Below are 19,395 nucleotides of genomic sequence, written 5' to 3' on the forward strand. Positions count from 1 at the left end.
AAATAGAAGTAAATCTACTGTAAGCTTAAAATATTTTAATCAATTTTTAAGAGGCTATTTAAAAATGTGCAAATGTAGTGAATGGGTAACTAAAGTTAAATGTGTTTAAAAGATGAAGTTGTTTTATAAAAGCTCCACACTGCATATAAAATTAAATTTCAGTATCATAAACGACATTAAAATAAAATCAAAACCAGAAATTTGTTATGCTCTACTCAAGAATGATCATAGAAAAAGGCTGCTTTTTCCTACTTAGACAATAAAATGTATAATATGGAGACAAAGTTTGACAAAGCTAAAAACTAATATTCCCACAAATCAGAAACAATATCTATAAGAACTGAATATCCACAATTAAGGAGAGAAATCATTTTTAATCTGCTATTAAAGATTTGTTTCTCTGATAACCTAACCATTAAGCTACTTCCACAGATGAAAGTTGTGTAATAGTCAGCAAAGATGATAAAAACAGAAGAAAAAAATCACTGAAATCCACTCAATAAAATAAGAGGACACAATCAGGATCACTGGAGAATGAGCTAGCTTATTTTTCCACACTATAGAGGAATGTGTGCTGCTGTATCAGAGCAGAAGTGAGCCCTAAAAACATACATGCATAAGGCCGGGGACCAGTTCTAATTTTCCTATGGTGAATCTTCTGTTTATTGTACATACAAAGGTATCTTTTGTTTATATTTTATGTCCTGATGCTACTAAAATCAAAAGAAAAGACCAAGGCATAAGACTTGCATTAGGAAGCAATTACTGTCATTTTTACCAAACATGGGAGACACTTTCTAAAAGGACAGTCACCCCAAAAATGTACAACATCCAGTATCTTCATTAAGCATCATCATCCTCTGAACACACTTTTGTGTTTGCTTGTTTGTTTGACCAGTAATGTCTGGATGTTTTAATTACCCCACTACTGTCTTCACCATTTCTCAATTATCTTTAACAAATACAAAAACAAGTTATCTTTAGCATGTTCAACTCCTACACCCCTAGTGATCTAAGATGAGCACTAGAATTCTGCCATTTGAAATATATATATAACTTTTTGCTTCCAGCCAAATAATGTACATTCAGAATAATTTAAAATTTCTGAAATGCTCCAGATCGTCCCTCTCATCAACCTAGCCACATAAAATACCGATAATCGCAAAAAGTGTTTGGATTATATTTAAATATTCCTCCACACTCTGCAAATCATCTTTCTCTGGTCAACAGCCATAGTACATAGCATAGTAGCTATGACCCCTACATTTGAGGTGGTGTGATCAAAGGAGGTCTGGCCAGACTTGGAAAAACATTTCCACTGAGAATGGACATACTGCCTGTCAAAAGGTTATTCCCACTGCGTACAGGGAGCAGCTCATATTACTCCAGTGTAACATGAAAGTGCAAAATCTAGCCGTAGTAATCCACATACATGTTTTTCTTTCCAAAAGGGCATATGGGAGACACTGACTAGAACAGAACATCCGTATTATCATTTGAAGGGGGAGAAAAAAGGTTTCCCTCATCAATCCAGCTGTGAGAATCAGACACTACTTAAAAAAAAAAAAATTACTTTTAAAATGTTGCCCTTTAATTTGGAAATTATTTTCTTTGTTACTTTTTTCCTCTTTTACTTTTTAAAAGATCAGACTTTCCGTTCTGCAGAAGACAAAACTTTGGAGGCGTAAATCTTAATGTCAATGACAGGAAGGCTTTGGTGAACCATTACCATAAATCTGACAAACGCTAATTTGATGGGTGGCTGTATCTGTCTGCTGCAAGGCCAGTCTAGACAGTCTATTGAGAAATCCTAAAACACAACTGTTTGTTCCCTGTAACACCATCTGGATATGGCAATAAGAGCCGACCCAGTGCCATTCACACATGGATCAAAGCACATGCTAATGCCATCATGAAGTCATACACATAAAAAATTCAATCTGAGAACTCTAAGCAATTTTCCTAAGTCCTCAGTGAAGAAACCTCAGACTTAGCTTGAGTCGAGCTAAGGGGGAGAGGGTGGAAAAAAAGAACAGAATATTTAATGAGCTTGGCCTTCCAGAGGAATGTTAGGCCACCCATTGTATTGGAAAAGGCTCATGTCACACTTCAGTCATGGCACCCATCAGGGAGCCCCTTTACAAAAATTGATCTGAGGACTTTTGTAATTACCTGTTTTGAACAGAAACAATACCCAGAAATATGAGAGGGGTTCCAAGGTGTAAATCGTACATTTTATTATATCAGACTGAGCTGGCAGAATTTTCAATATTGCAGACAATATTGAAAACCTCTCTCTCATTAAACTGCACTGTGGCATTAGATCAAAGCATCAAGGGCCCCCTATTGAACTTCTCTAAATATTACAAACATAAGAGCAAGTCTGGCTGTGCAGAAACTAGAAACAAAGCCAATTTTCTTTCTACTTCCCCTCCACCCCCACTCAAAATGCAACTTCCTACAATTTAGTTTCAAATTTTATTTAAAAATAAAAGCTAAATATCCATGTTGCAAAACCTAAGTTCATAAAACTTGATCTCCATAAACACTTAAAGCATAATTAACTGTTCTTTGCATCCCTCACCTCAGCAACACATTTTCTAGAATGTTATTTTTAATATCTGACTGCCTTTCATCAGAACTTTTTAAAAAAAAATTCTGTGTCAGATTTTTTTACATGCATAGCATTTTGCAACAATTCTAATAACTTGTAGAAAAATTATGTTAGGCTTTGTAATAGAATCAGATACTTCATAGGAAAAATATGGTATATCTGCTGATACTAAGATAAGCTTCCAAAAAAATAATGCATTTTGATCACTTTGAAGACTTGGGATGCAGTGTTTCGTTTAACTTTATTTGCCTTTTTGATTCAGCTTATAAATGACACAATTTACAGCAAACGGTTTTGAGTATTTCTGAGAAAGTTACACTATTAAGCTGTTAAGTTATACTGTCATTTGGGAGCAGGAGCAACATTTTTTTTTTCATTTTGATGTAGACAATATTAAAAATGTGGCTCCCATTCATGTATTTGATATATACAAGACAGGTGATTCTTTCACATATAAAATGTATAATTTATTAATTAAGCATACTATTCTAGTTTATTGTAAAATTTAAGTTGTAGCTTCACCATAAGTGTGGGGATGAGCAAAACTCATTTCTGTAATCACTAATAGTTATTGATTTCTTGCACGTATTTAACTATCAATATTCCCAAATGTAGCATTTTGTCAGTTAAAAGCATTTATTATTTATCTCTGAACACACAAAATTAAAGTCATATTTAATTGGACCACATACTTAAGGTTTCACTGCAAAATTGTTGCAACAATGCAGACTCTATAAGCAATTCTTACAGTATCTACTAAGTCCTTCAGACCATTATTCCTCTGTGCTCCTTTGCAAACAAGATACTGAAGCAAAACGTCAAGCAGTTAAACACATTTTTTGTAAAGCACTTGAGGTACAATTTCAAAAAATAAATTGGGCAGAGGACAACCTTACCAAATTTTAATATCCACCCTTCATATTTAATTATGTAGAAAAAATTGTACATTTGAACACTTTGTACATTCTGTGGTATGTTAAATTTGGAACACTACTAAAGAGTGTACATTTCTCTTAATTTAATAAAATCTTTAAAAAAAAACTTTGAAAGAACAAAATAAATCAGTAGGTAGGGACACTCATATTGCATTGTAGAAACTTTCAGCTAACAGTGTGCAAATTACAACAAGGGTCTGTTCTACTACTATTTTTTAAAGTGATACGTAAAAAACACAGTTTCACCCCCGTTCAAGATGGCGACTATTCAAGAAAGTGAATCTTGCCAACAGACTATCACAGAGCACAAAACAAGTGATCACTGAATCTCTCAGGTTTGCTAGGGAATAAATAAAGAGGCTTATTTATAAAGATTCCCTGATTTTGAAGAAAGAGCCAAGATGTATTCCCAGTACTAAGTTGAGACTCTCAAGACTAGTAAATTTTGAATCAAGTTTTAATAGCAAAGAAATGTTTCAATGGAGGGCGGGGAGGAGAATGGGACAGTTAGAGGACAGTCCTGTGCATCGCTACCAACAGAAGTTGCAGTAGAAACTAGTAAAAAGTAACCTTTAAAGGGGAAAAACAAAAGAAGATTGAGAAAAGATGAGGAAACAACTACACCCCCAGTGCTTTCTTCCATTTAACATGAAGCCTTATTTATAACTAATTATATAATATTAAACCAGCTCTACACTTTCGGCATGGTTAAATCACACAACATATACACCTGAGACATCCATACATACTCCAATATATTTAATTTTATACATTAACACCTGCACTCTTTTTTCTTCAATACTGATCATTGTTTTAAAGTGACTGAGCTAATTCTACTTATAACAATACTTAATATCACTATAATCGAGTTCCAGAAACAGAATAGACATGAAGGATATGTTAAACAGAGTTCAAAGCTAAAAAACTCTGATATTTCAGCAGTAACAAGACTGCAGTAGAACAGCATTGCCATCTACTGACGAGTTTCATTGTAAAAACCTTCCATAATCAAGCCAGAGTTGGGTCTAATCTAAGAATGCTTAAAATCTATGTGAGCTCTTCTAATTACCACTTAAGGAAAAACTGAGTCAAACAAAAAACATCTTTAAAAATGTAAATTAATAGATTCTCATACAATATATTTGTGTTGGTAACAAAATATGCTATTAGCTTCTCACTGACACACAACAAAAAAGTAAAAAAGAGAACAGTTTATTTAGATTTGTAAATATACATATGCAGCTTCCTGAAAATTAAAAGGTTTTTTTTTTAAACTCTTCTGTAGTTTGTAGATGTTAATAGCAGATTTTAGTGTCTCCTGAGGATCTGTTATGTTTATATATAAAGTTATGTATGTGATTATCCAAATTATTTGCCCAATTCTATAAGTAAGGAAAATAAAGAATATACATTTAATTGATAAAATAAAATCTCATTTTGTCAAATAAAGTACATTTGTTCCATCATTTCTACTTCTTGGTCAATGCACAGACAACAAACACCTTTCTCTTAGGAAACAAAATAAATCCTATTACAGAAGCCAGTAGAAAGGATACATTAGTTAATTAAAGGAATAACAAAAAGACTTTTTGCCATGCCTATTTCATTTCAGTCATAACTTTGATAAACATGCTATGGAATGAAAAAACAAGCATAGCAAAACATTCATCCACAAAGAGAGAAGTCTACAGGACAGAAGAATTGTGTCCACTTGGTCAGTTTTCTGGGACAACATCTGAAAAGCCCACCCCAACCATGACAGTGGTACTATACCTATTAAATCACATATTTAGTCAAAAAGATTGTTTTTCCCACACTGACCCACAGAGACTATCATTTAGCAAAACACAAAAAAGAGGGTACCAGCCAACAAACACTTGAAACAGAGGGTGATGAAGTGGTTCACTTTAATGAAAGACTTTTTCTTTTCTATAATCCTACTGTAAATACTGAAAACTTATTTAATGCACAGAAAGAGACAAATGTGTGCTATGTCATTATGAAAACAAAATATATTAACACTGCACAAGGCACAAACCACCACATAACTACTTTCAGTTATGTGGTAACTGCCATGTAATTACAGTACATAGTTATTTATGTCTCTCGGATTACATGGCAATAAAGCCAGGTTATCTATTACCATATGTAGTAATTTGTGGTTGGTAGATGTTGGAGATAATTTAATATATTCGTCAAATATATCAGTGTGAAACCTATAATTACAATTATTGTAAAGCTATAGATGCAGTTTCTCATTTTCTGCAGAATATATAACTGAATTCCCACAATGGCCCCAAATAACTGGGCTCTAGTCATAGAATCATAGTATATCAGGGTTGGGAGGGACCTCAAGGGGTCATCTAGTCCAACCCCCTATTCAAAGCAGGACCAATCCCCAACTAAATCATCCCAGCCAGGGCTTTGTCAAGCCTGACCTTAAACACCTCTAAGGAAGGAGACTCCACCCCTCCCTAGGTAATCCATGCCAGTGCTTCACCTCCTCCTAGTGAAAGTTTTTCCTACTATCCAACCTAAACCTCCCTCACTGCAACTTGAGACCATTACTCCTTGTCCTGTCATCTGCTACCACTGAGAACAATCTAGATCAGTGGTTCCCAAACTTATTCCGCCACTTGTGCAGGGAAAGCTCCTGGCAGGGCGGGCCCGTTTGTTTACTTGCCATGTCTGGCCGATCGCGGCTCCCACTGGCTGCGGTTCACTCCTACAAGCCAATGGAAGCTGCTGGAAGCGGCAGCCAGTACGTCCCTCGGCCCGCACCGCTTTCAGCAGCTTCCATTGGCCTGGAGCAGCAAACTGCGGCCAGTGGGAGCGCGATCGGCCGAACACGTGGATGCAGCAGGTGAACAAACCGGCCTGGCCCGCCAGGGGCTTTCCCTGCACAAGCGATGGAACAAGTTTGGGAACCACTGGTCTATATCCACCTTCTTTGGAACCCCCTTTCAGGTAGTTGAAAGCAGCTATCAAATCCCCCCTCATTCTTCTCTTCTGCAGACTAAATAAGCCCAGTTCCCTCAGCCTCTTCTCATAAGTCATGTGCTCCAGCCCCCTAATCATTTTTGTTGCCCTCCACTGGACTCTTTCCAATTTTTCCACATCCTTCTTGTAGCGCGGGGCCCAAAACTGGACACAGTACTCCAGATGAGGCCTCACCAACGTCAAATAGAGGGGAATGATCACGTCCCTCGACCTGCTAGCAATGCCCCTACTTATACAGCCCAAAATGCCGTTAGCCTTCTTGGCAACAAGGACACACTGTTGACTCATATCCAGCTTCTCGTCCACTGTAACCCCTAGGTCGTTTTCTGCAGAAATGCTGCCTAGCCACTCGGTCCCTAGTCTGTAGCAGTGCATGGGATTCTTCCGTTTTAAGTGCAGGAATCAGCACTTGTCATTGTTGAACCTCATCAGATTTCTTTTGGCCCTCTGTATCCTATCCCTACCCTCCAGCGTATCTACCACTCCTCCCAGTTTAGTATCATTTGCAAACTTGCTGAGAGTGCAGTCCACACCATCCTCTAGATCATTGTCAGGATGAGAAGACCCGCAGACGTGTTTCTTTGAGAGGATGGTGGTCTTACCACTTCTTAGACGAGTGGATCTATTCAGCATGAAAATACTAGGATACTTAATGTTGTTTCATGCTATCTTTTCTTTAAAAAAAGTCACCATAAAGTTTTGATTTTATATTTTACTCTTATTTTATTGTTTACAGATTAAGGCTGTAAATTAATCGCAGTTAACTCAAGCAATTAACTAGATTAAAAAAATTGATCATGACAGGATGAGGAAAACAGTGACTGAGAAAGACTTATGTTTAGATGATTATTTACCATGAAACCTGAGCTCCCAGTGCGATACTGTAGCCCAAAGGACTAATGCAATCCTTGGATGCATAAACAGGGGAATCTCGAGTATGGGAGGTTATTCTACCCTCTGTATTCATACTCCTGGGGGGATTCTGTGACAAAAAAATTAAAATTATGTGCCAAAAATTAAAAATTATGCAAATTTTATATATCAAAATAATGCAATATAATCACACCAGTTTCAATTGTTTTGGTAAATTATTTAAACTACAATACACAAAAAATCACAATAACTATTCAACATTTCCTAAAGATGTGAAAGTTAAGTTACAAATACTTGGTAACTAATACCCTGCATTCCAGTTACAATCCTGGATTTTCATTTAAATTACGTTACAGAACACCAAACAGGAAAAAAAAAAAAGTATAATGTCATTTTAAATTGCTCAGACTTTCACACATGAAAGTCGTACAGTTTTGCTAATCATAGTCCTGGACTTAGCTGGGTACTTTGGGAAGTGCTTGGTTTTGATTGTCCTGACATTTTATTGACTGCTTGGTAAATGTTTTATTTGCCCTCAAAAGTCTTTTTTTTTTAAATGGGTAAGTAAAAATCTAACCCCATTGTGTCACTTTGGCACAGGAAAAAAGTGAGAAAGCGCACAGATCTTCCTTACTGTCATTTATAAAGCTTTACATCACTCTGGCAATGTAAGGGCCTTAAAACTTTTACAGGTGTTTATGCTCCTGGGGGAATTGATTGAGAATGGGAACAGTTAACTAACAATAGAATAATTAATAGTGTTACTATGCAGACTGGTTGCTACATTTCTGCCTCAGAGAATGAGATCAATTAACCATCAAAAGCAACAATAACAAAATGTGTTTTTTTACAAAAGCTATTTTCTTTAACTTAAAACAATTTTCAGTAACATGACACTAATATTTAATTACGTGGGGTTTTTTTTCCCAATTCTCAAGAAGTTACATTTTTATTAGGCAGGCAGGCTGCTACACTTCTGCCTTGGGAACAGAGCCTTCCTCCTACATAACAAAAAGACCTACCCTCCTCCACGCCTCTCCAGCCGCAGTATCAAGAGAGGGACAGAGTCTCTCTCACTTGTTGGCCAACCCTGTCCCCTGACAGTGACCAACATCTCCCCTGCAGGCATGCATGCACACTGAGCTCCCCCCCGCCCGCCCGCAGTGATTTGCATCTCTGAAGCTGCTCCAAACATGCTGGAACAGACACGCTGCCTGGGTTGCCAGGGAAGAGATGCCTATCCCCAGACAGATTTCTTTCGCATTTTTCTGCGCGAGGGACACAAATATGCACCCCAGGTGAATTCTGCACCCCCATATGGGCACAAAAGTCTGTCAGGCGTACATCCAGCACTGGTGTGACTGCTAATGGAATACTGTGTCCAGTTCTGGTGTCCACAATTCATGAAGGATATTGATAAACTGGAGAAGGTTCAGAGAAGAGCTATGAGAATGACTGAAGGATTGGAAAACATATCTTACATTAATTGACCTCCCTGAGCCTATCTATTTAGTTTAACAAAGTGAATGTTAACAGATAACTAGATCACCGTCTGTAAGTACCTACATGGGGAACAGCAACATGAAAATAGAGGGCTCTTCAATTTAGCAGACGAAGGTGTAACAAGATCCAATGGCTGGACGTTGAAGCTAGACAAATGCCACCCACCCACATCAACCTGTGGGGGAAAATTGATGGGGCCAGTGGTGAAAGGGGGACAGTCCCAGTAGCAAGCGAGGGAGACTCTTGCCAATGGAAAATAAGTAGCTCCTCTCCTTGGGAGTTTCTGGCACCCATAGGCCAGCTGGAAGACATGGGTGATGTTTTGTCATTATTTCCCAGTTCCCAGGATTTAAAGATGGATGAAGATGACAAGGAGTGGGTGAATGTGAGTGGGTGAATAAGCCTGGGCCTACACCTCACTCCCATAACCTGCCAAGGGTCCAACATGCATCCTCAGGATGCAGCATTGGGGTTAGTCATCAGCTCTCCTATACCTAAGTAGGGGATTGCCAACCGCGGCGCTCGGGGCAATGATGGCAGCCCAGGTCCATCCTCCCTTGGACATCCCACCCTCAAGGGATATGAGCTGGCCTGACAAAATCATTGGCAGGATTGGGTAGTCTGCCTTATAAGAGTGGGCCCCTCTCAAAGGAGAGGGCATCACTCTCACAGGTTTGGGGTGGGACTGATATCCCACAAAGGACTACAGTGCAATTAGGGAAGAATACCCTTCCCCCATCAGGTGGCATCATTCCTAGCAAAAAACACAGTCAGCAGATAAAAGCTGATGATCCTAGAGCTCATGAGGGATCCGATCGCCCTCTCAGGAATCATCTGTCTAAAGGGGTAAAGGTAAGATTTGGAGAGGGGAATTTGTGGATTTATTTACCTTGCTGTTCAGGGAAGAGCAGACAGAGAACGGGGGCAAACACTACAAAACTAAGGAGGACAAACTCCACACACCTAAGGTGGCTCAAACTCTTGAGAACGGGTCTGCAGTCCTTCACATTTATGTGAGTATCATTTGTGTTAAAAAGCACAAGAGGTGTATTTCCTTGTTTAAGTATAAGAACTTAATAGCAAGGACTCATGATACATGGGGCCAGGAGTAGCATGGTTAAGGTATGATAGGGAATTTAGGTGGAGGGCAGCAAAGGAGCCTGATTTACCAGGAACTTTGGCTGTCGTGTAGGACTCCTTACCACCCTACCCAGTTGGCATTCACAGACAGCAGCTTGCCAGTGCCAAAACCTCGGCTTCAAAATGCAGATATAAAAGCCAATGTGTGCTTTCTATTTAACTATAGGAAATGTTTGTACCCGTATTGGGAACAAAAACACCACTGTAGAAGGTGAAGGGTTCCGCATAGTGCGCTCTCTTGTTATGGAGAAAAAGGGCATGGGAGTAGGAAAGGGGGTCCACAAGGTCCCAGTACCTCAGGAGATGCTACAGGGGGAGGCAGTAACTATGGAAAAGGCTCCTTTTCCATTTAAGATACAGGTGTTATGTAATTTGTAACAGACGCTGCTCACTTACGGAATGGATTTTTGGCCAGTTTTCAAAGCCCTTGTGAAGGCATGTAGTGCTACTCCTGGGCAGAGAACTTGAAGTCCATTAAAGTCTTTGAGCATATAGTAAGGGCAAAAAAACCACCACAGGAGGTGGCAGCAGGCCCCGTCCAATGTATTCCAATGCCAGAATTGTGCACATCTCCCCTGGCTGTGGTACTGAAGAAGGTGAAGGGGGAACACAGGCCAATCCATCACCTGTCCTACCCCCAGGCCTCATCGGAAAAATGACTGTGCTGACCCTCAGCTGTGTTCAGTGAGATATTAGTTGCATGACGCTGTGGTAACCATGGTTAGAGAGAGTCTGGCCCTGGGCACTGTTGGCAAAATGTGACATCCCAAGGACTTTAACCTGCTTGGGTTTCAGTTTGAGGGCCACTACTATTTTGGTAAAGTCATGGTCATGGGTTGCTCAGTGTCAAGTGCCACTTCTGAAAGATTCAGCTCCATGCTTGAGTGGGCAATTGTGCATGGGACTAGCCTGATTCACGTGGTGCACCGTCTCAACAACTTCCCATTTGAAGGAAGGTTAAGGACATGCAAATGTGAGTGCATGCTTCTGGCATTTCAGAACCTAGTTGAGTGCCTCAGGATTCCCCTTGCCAGGGAAAAAACAGAAGGCCCTACCCAAAGAGTAACATGCCTGGATATCAAACTAGACACATCTCTGTAGGTAACCTAGAAAGATCCTGAAAAGTTAGAATTAGGGCACTGATACAGGCTTTCAAAGAGGCAAAGAAAAGTACAGGTGATCATGAGGCATCTGAAGTTTGTATAATGAGTGGTGGCTCCCAAGCTGGCATTTTGTGCCCATCTGGCATCAGCCTTCTCTGGAGCGTGAACCCCCCCCCCCCCCACACACACACACACACACTTTATCAGAGTGACAAGAGGAAATGAAAGAAGAGTTAGAAATATGGGAAAGATTCCTGGAAGGGTTTAGTGGCATTTCAATATGGCATTCAGACTGGTGGCTCAAAACTGAGCTGCAGGTACTGTCTGACATCTCGGAAGGTAACTTTCAGGGAATGTGGTGTGCACAGAGGTGCTCAGAAAGCTGAGTGGCTCAGAGTATTACAGGGGACATGACTTTCCTTGACTTGTTTTCGCCTATACTGGTGGCAGTCACTATTTGGGGCAAACTTTCAGAACAAAACACTCTATTTCTGGTGCAACCAACCAACCTGTGGTCTATATTGTAAATAGACAGCTAAGACTGCTCAGGTAACTGAGGCTTGTGAGGTCCTTTATTTTACACTGACATTTTAACATCCTTTTTCATGCAGTGTGTCTCCCAGGAGTGGATAATTGTGTCGCCAATGCTCTCTCGATTTCAGAACAAATTCAGAGAACTCGCCCTGCTGGCCAGCAAGGATCCATGGGCAATGGCCCAATGATATCAGAATTTTGGCTCAAGACAGTTATGAGGATTCAGTTGCCCCACAGACTTTGAGGACCTATACAGCCATTCTTTCAGAGTTCATGGAATTTAGGGCATAGGAAGGGCTTCACCATGGATGGCCCATACTAACGCACCGGGTGTGCGATAAGTGATGTCCTTGGTCCACCGCAGTTTGGGTTCCTCCACTAGCACTAGCCAGCTAGCAGGCCTGTCCTACTGAAGTAGGTTGGTGGGTTTCCCAGACCCATGGCGGTATTTCATAGTGCAGAAATTCTTAGAAGGGCAATCCAAGAGGGGTGGATGCAAGAGAGAAGACAAGGTACCCAGAACACTGGAAACCCTGACAAGATTAGTACAGGTTCTGTACTGGGAGGGAGGCTATTTCATTTAAAGTGGCATCTGTCACTACTTTCTCTGGCACTTTTAAAATGAGTGAGATGGTGCCTATGGCAGCTGCGGACAGGTCCCAGAGTGTATTAAATATAACAGACTTACAACTATCTGCTGCAGCAGTGTCCCTGCACTTAACGCACTCAAAAACTGACCAGAAGAGAAAGGGAGCTTATGTGGTGAAGAAATATGCAGATGGGCGTTTGTGCCCTGTAAAGGCAATAAAGAGCCTCACTAAAAATCTGGGGCCTACAGCCACGATCGCTGTTCATTCATGGTGATGGCAGCTTCTTGACAAGGTACTAGTTCAGCATGATATTGAGGAAAGCCTTGTGCTACTGCAGTCTTGATCCCCCAAAAATATGGTACCCATTCTTTCAGGATTGGAGCAGCAATGTCAGCAGCTGCAGGGGGCTTCAGCTCACAGCAGGTGCAGGCAATGGGGTGCTGGAAATCAAGGTGTTACAGGACTCACGTTTGCACCAAGGGAAAGATGGCAGGGAATGGCAAAACGTAACTAACCCAATGTTCTTGTTTGTTTCAGATACTACACAGAGCATATTCAATATCTGGATTTGATGGCAATCTGTAGGGCACTAGACCCACAAGCAGGCAGCCAGGGCAGCAGCTCAATCTCAGGCTGTTTGCATACAGAAGCAGCATGCAGTGGATCTGCTCATGCCACTTCTGCACTCACTGACAGGCAAGGGTTGGGAGCAGACCCAGCCAATGTGGGCAAGGCTAATAAAGTAAATAAGGGGGTCATCAAGATATTCCTGGAAAAAAGGGATTCAATCGGCCAGAAGTTTTGGAGATGATGGCATACATCTGTCAGATGGAGCTGTTAATGTACAGTATGTGCACGCATGGACTGGGCACGTGTTGTGATACCGGGCAGCAAGGTTGGGTGGGGAGCAATCAAGCTAGTTGCTGGCACTCCCTGTGGCCAATTTCCAGTGCAGTTAAGAGAATAAAATGAACAACTCCCAAAGGTAAAAAGACCTCATATTTTGGTGATGGGCTTTAGGTTCATGTAGCAGCATGACACCTTTTGGGCTTCAGGGCCCAAGTCCCCATGCAGCTGCACCCTTTGTCCCCCTGGCAGCAGGGAGGGTGCCAGGACTCGGCGAAAGCGGAGTTCTGGGGACAGGCGGAGAAGAGCTACCCTGTGTTATGGGTTATACGGTAAGGAGCCCTGTAACTCCACAGTTGAGCCAATTAAATGCCTGGTATAGGAGAGTATGGGTGATGGCCTGATAGCGCCCCTTCCATGTTAAAGTTGAATAAAAATTGTGGCCTGCCACTTAATTCCATGCATATGTCTGTCCTCATGTTCCTGCTGTGTCCACATCAAATTCAGACTAGGAATACCGTGCACATTTTTAACGTTGACAGGGCAGGACTAACTAAGGGGGAACAGAGATTTAAAGAGCCAGCTCCTAAGAACCAGAGGAGCTTGCAAACAGGAGCAGGCAACAGAGGACTTTTTTTAAAGGGAGTTCTCCAGGTGAAGGAGGAGCGACTACATGACTCTTCAGTGAGTTTGTTTGTTTGACATTGTGTGCTTACTTGCTGTGTGCCTGCTTAATTTAAATCTATAGTGTGGTCTATTGGTGGGGGTGGGGAGGGTTGCGTGAAGGAGGGTTGCGTGATGAGGCTAGCAGCCTGCTAGACAAGGCTGAGAGCTTCCCAAGGAGGCTCTAGCCTGCCATCCTTTGATCCCTAGACAAGGGGATGGGGTTACCTCAAAGAATGCATTTAAAAAGCCAGTTCCTAAGCAACCAGAGGACTTTTGCTAGGGAGTTTAGAGAAAGTTTGGTTCTTATTTCCAGATAGCCTAACAATCAGATAGTCATCTCAGCTTATACGCCAATTCCAAAGTGTTATTGATTCAGCGCAGAGGCCCGCTTGACGTTTGGCATAATAGATGCACGCTATGTAGTCTATCAAGATCTTGATGGACTTATTTCTGATTAGGGGAAGAAAGTGTAGGCGAGCATTTCTGACAGCCCTTAATTCCAACAGATTGATGTCCAAGCGCTGTTCCTAATGTGACCATTTGCCTTGGACTGTGTGGAGGACACAAATGTGCTCCCCATTCCAAGAGTGAAGCGTTCAATATTAACCTGACTGTACAGGGACATGGGTTAAACAGGACTCCTGCACAAACCGTGGATGGATTCATCCACCAGGTAAGTGGCAGCTGGTGGTTCAGTTAATGTGGAGAGACGGATAACGGAGGCTTGGATAAACAGTGATCTATTGTAGGTGTTTTTATTTTTTTCACAAAATGTAAAAACTAAAGATTTTCTGTGAAAATGCAAATTCTGCATTTTTTGGTGGCAAATGGATTTCTAGAATCCCTGGTGATAACCCCTCTTTGTGGATAGTTGAAGAAAAAGGAGGAGGAGGTAGAGCTTCTAGAATCATGAGCAGACCTCAGTACTGGGAGATGTCCAGGAGGTTACAAGGTACTGCAAGGTCCCCTGAGCATCAGAAGCACAAAAGAACTCCGTACCGGTGCTGACAATATTGGAGAGGCTGTGGGATGTACAGATGTCAGTACCACAAGGTCTTTTGGGTACCAGAATTCCTTTAGTACTGGAAGCACTACTGAACTCAGTACTGATGATGTCACAGATGTCGTATCAATGTTTGCATTGAAGCTGGTCTCTTGAAAGAAGTGGTCTTTAGTACTGAGCTCTTTATCACTGAGTTATGGGACTTAGATGAAGTCTTACCATGCTTCACAGTAACAGAAATACCCAGAGCCTCATTAGCATTCCTCTCGGGGCTTGGGGTTTCCGGTGACAATCTTTTTTGAAGAAAAACACACTGATGTTTTGCTCTTCTTATCACCTGTCTTATGCTTGGAGTGGGAAGCTCTCAGTACCTCAGTCAAGGAGAGTGCTGGAGACCAGGGTTCGGTGTTGTCTTCCTCTTGGAACTTCTTGGTGACCCTGGTCTCGATAACAATGATGCACTGACAGACGAGGAAGGTCCCTGTACAGGTGGGTTCTCCAAACCCGGGTCTGAAGCCGGTCTTCAAGCAAAAGAACAGCTTTGCTACCAGACAACTGCTGCAGACAACTTCAGATCCAAAAGCAGGGTACTCTCCTTCTCCCACATCAACAACTATAAAGATTCTTTGAGGTAAATTATACCCTCAGTCACATCTGTGCAATCCCATTGCCCTCAACAGATTTCCAGAGAGCTGATGCAAGTTTAGTAAACAATTCTGTTGAGGGTGTCTATGGAGGACTAGAACCCAACTCACTTTCTTTCAGTTAGAGTGGTTCTCCAGTGCAATGAGAAGTAAAAAACAGTAAATATTTACTTTAGACACTGAAGCAAGCAGATACATGACTCCAAATACACATGAGGAACAGGTCTGTTGGGTTAGAAAGTGCCATTTTTACCTAGTCAGTTTTCTGAAAAGCAGCACCACACTATAAATTCCCCTGTTTAGGTTCAAAAGTACTCTCAACTTGCATTTTAACAGCTGTAATAAATTTACATTAGCTTGAGTGCTATAACTTAAATTTTAATACAGCCTCTACACTGGTGATTGTACAGATGGGGTTTACTAGGCTACAGTCCAAACACATTTTGTTCAAGACAAGACACTAGGGAAAACTCACCTTCAATGCAACGTGTTTGAAAGGGAGGATAATCACTGAGCTGTCATTTAAAATAAGACAAGATCAGTTCCTGTTGAGAACACATGCTTGTTCAGGACTTGTTACAGGTAAACCTCAGAATCGAGAAAAATATTTCCAAGAGTGTCTGCACATGCCCACATTGGAACAGATTAAGAAATGTCTGGCTGATGCAGTAAAGGATACTTCTCTAAAGCAATCCACATTCCTCTCTTAGGACATAAATTTTATACAAATAATACGTGCTAACAACCAAAAAATAAGGGGTCAACAACTTTTTGGTTTGCTATATTATTAAATATAAAGTTTGTACCATCTACAGTGTAGCAGAAAGATATAAGCTCACAAAAGTGATTTTTCATGCTATTCAGGCCAAATTCCAACAGCTTAGCTTGCAAAGTCTCAAACGATTCTGAACCATCAGAGGCCTTCAAGAGACTTGGAAATACTCTTGTCAGCCAAACAGTCAAACAAAATAAATTAAACAAACCAAATTTTAAATATGATAGTATCTACAGTTACAGTGAACCAAAGCAAACTACAAAAAACTATGTCTAACACAGCATGATAATTTTAGCAAGCTAACGTACAAAATATCAGACATTTTCATTCATCAATACATGCACATCGGGACAGAGATTAAAAAAAGATGTGATCTTTAAGAAATTGTATTTAGGTTCCAAAGTCCCTGACATAGTGCATAGAAGCAATGATGTATGCCACACAGTTTTATGACAAAACTTAGATTATACGTAATAATCAATGGCTTCTTAAATATTTTGTCTAAATTCACTTAAGTTAACAATTATAAACTAAATCTTCTGCATTTGACACTAAAAGTTGCTATCTTGTGCATAGACTCTTGCTAGGTTCTAGGGTTGCCAACTTTCTAATCACACAACACCCTTTCTTTGAGGCCCTGTCCCCTGCTAACTCCATCCCCCCTCCCTCCATCGCTCACACTACCCCACCCTCACTCACTTTCACCACATAGGTGCAGGGAGTTGGGGAGTGGGAGGGGTCAGAGCTCCGGCTGGGGGTGCAGGCTCTGAGGTGGGACCAGAAATGAGGGGTTCAGGATGCAGAAGGGGGTTCCCAGCCAATGGGAGCTGTGGGGGTGGCACTCAGGGCAGGAGCAGTGCGTGGAGCTTCCCTGGCCGCCCCTGCACCTAGGGGCCGCAGGAAGCCCACCTTAGCCCTACCACACCGCCAACCAGACTTTTAGCAGCCTGGTCAGCAGTGCGGACCGAAGCCGCCAGGGTCCTTTTTCAATCGGGAGTTCCGGTCCAAAACTGGACGCCTGGCAACCCTACTAGGTCCACTTACATAAGCATTTAGCATATCCTGCTAACAAAGAATACATTTAGATTCCCGCTTGCAGTGGATGATGCCTAGATGGTGGGGGTGGATAAGTGCTGCACCCCAATCAAAAGAGACTTAGGCATTAATCCAGCCTCCAAAAACCCTTCTATAGCAGTTCCTGAAAGCCTATGCGTCTCGTAAGCAGCTCATAAGATGTCAGGCAAATTCACCACCCCACAGAATATGCATCTTTGGTGGCTGATTTTTTTTTAAAAACACTGCTGGACTAACAGCCAGTTTGGTATGAGGCCTCTATTTTGGCTATGAAACTAGAATGAAAGACAGAAGTTTCTGGGAGTTTCTCAGCAAGCCAGGCTAACCCTGCAGAACTAGAATAAAGCTGTAATTTCTCAACAGAATGCCACTAGGATTCCCATTCTTTGGTGAGGAAGGCCTTGTAAGTACTAGATATTTGACTACTTTACATCAACTGGGGAATTAAAGGGAAAAAAATACACTGAAGCTAAGCATTCACATGCCTCCAGAAACATCACAAAAAGAGGAAGACTCACAAACAAACAGAGAGGCTTGATCCACCTGCAAACAGCAAGAGCGATGCAGCACAAAAGCAGCCATTACAGATGGATCCTTTGGAGATGAGGGATATTCATACTGCTCTACAGAAAATCTCGTGAAGGAGATTTAGGCTACAGCAGTGCTAAGTGCTCTAGGTCAAAACAGGTCATAGACCCAGAAAATAAACATTTCTGAGAAATGAGCAGGGGAGGGGCCGCACATTTTTTAGCGCTGCCTGGGGGAAACACCCCTCTGATTGGTTGCTTTCCCCACTTGCTTGGGTACTCTTCCCAGGAAGCAATCAGGGCTGCTGCAGGAATTGCTCACCCCTCTCCCCAATAACCTGACACCATTCTCACAGGAAGGGACTGAGAGGAGGAAAAGCTGAGCCATGCAGAGCAGGTCTGCTCTTTTTCTCCATCATCCCCCTCCTGTGAGAGACAGAACATTCCTTTGCTCCTTCCCCCCCGCCTCCCCACTCTGAAACACCCAAGGACAGGGGAGGGGACCCCTCTGAAGCCCTCTCCTCCCCCCCAGGCCTGGAGAGGGCTGAAGAACCTCAGGAGCTGCAGAGGCAAGGCTGGCGGGGGCAGAACTGATGTGGGGGTTGGAACGCAGAATTAACAGGGGGGATGGTAAGATGTAAGGTTGATGATACACCCCCATATATACTTTTCTCAGATCACTCTGAACACTGAACACATCTTTGGGACTAGCTTTCCTCTCAGTAACTCCCACCCCAGTACCATTTTATCCAATGAGGGACTTCACCTGCAAGTGACAAATGCTGAAAGCAGGAACCAGTTATTGATCCACAGAAATCAGAGGAGGACAATATTACCACCTCATCCTCCATTAAATGAAATCACTGAACCCCCTTTTCCCAGTTCATTTAAAAAAAAAAAAAAAAAAAAAAAAAAACACCCACACACACACACACCCACCTCCCTCACTTATTTCTTTATCTGGATTTAAAATATATTTAAATTAGACTGAAACAAACATCTTTTGTTTTACTCTCATAGTGTTTCTTGGATATTTTGCTGCCAATTATTTTTTTGCTTTGTAAATTTAGCTCCTGTGAGAGGTAGTAAACTATAATAAATGGAGAACATGACACCCCACAAGAACCAAAACAAAGAAATTGAGCTGAGACAGGACTTTTGTCAAACTGTTTAAACTCTTGAGGTAGGGGGTCCCCATGGGAGGGAGTTTTTATTAACCCTATTTAAGTTCAGTAAGCAAATAAAGATTTTCCTTATCCAAATGCTATTAAGATTTGATGCCCTCATCTCCATTCCCCTTTAATTATAGTTTTTGTGTTCTTAAACATCTTTGAGGCCTTCCAGAGGCCGCCGACAAAACCAGAAAAAGACTGAATTTAGCATTCATGATCTTTCAAAATGTGAAATCACATGTTAAATCTCTCATACCTTCTTTATACTATTATATAAAAGAGCAAAAAAGGACGTAGGCCAATTTAAAAAAAAAAACTTGTTTGCAGGTGATTTTTAAGAAATAGTAAACAAGGTTTTCATTAACTGCTGTTCCAAGTCAGTAATTGGCTGGCCCA

At 41.4% G+C, this 19,395-nt stretch overlaps 1 protein-coding gene across 9 annotated transcripts in view; it reads right to left on the reverse strand.

Moving 5' to 3' along the window:
* ARL15 (ADP ribosylation factor like GTPase 15) overlaps positions 1–19,395 on the reverse strand; it is a 374,080-nt gene that overhangs the window by 220,309 nt on the left and 134,376 nt on the right. The window contains exon 1 of one of the 9 annotated variants that reach the window (XM_065598953.1): positions 7,404–7,532. The exons of the other annotated variants lie outside the window; for them this stretch is intronic. Within the exon in view, the coding sequence (XP_065455025.1) occupies positions 7,404–7,406 (3 nt within the window). The 5' untranslated portion in view covers positions 7,407–7,532. Of the gene's footprint in view, positions 1–7,403; positions 7,533–19,395 lie in introns of those variants that run through there. 9 annotated transcript variants of the gene reach the window in all.

This window comes from Chrysemys picta, chromosome 6 (genome assembly GCF_011386835.1).
Source record: "Chrysemys picta bellii isolate R12L10 chromosome 6, ASM1138683v2, whole genome shotgun sequence".
Lineage (NCBI taxonomy): Eukaryota > Metazoa > Chordata > Testudines > Emydidae > Chrysemys > Chrysemys picta.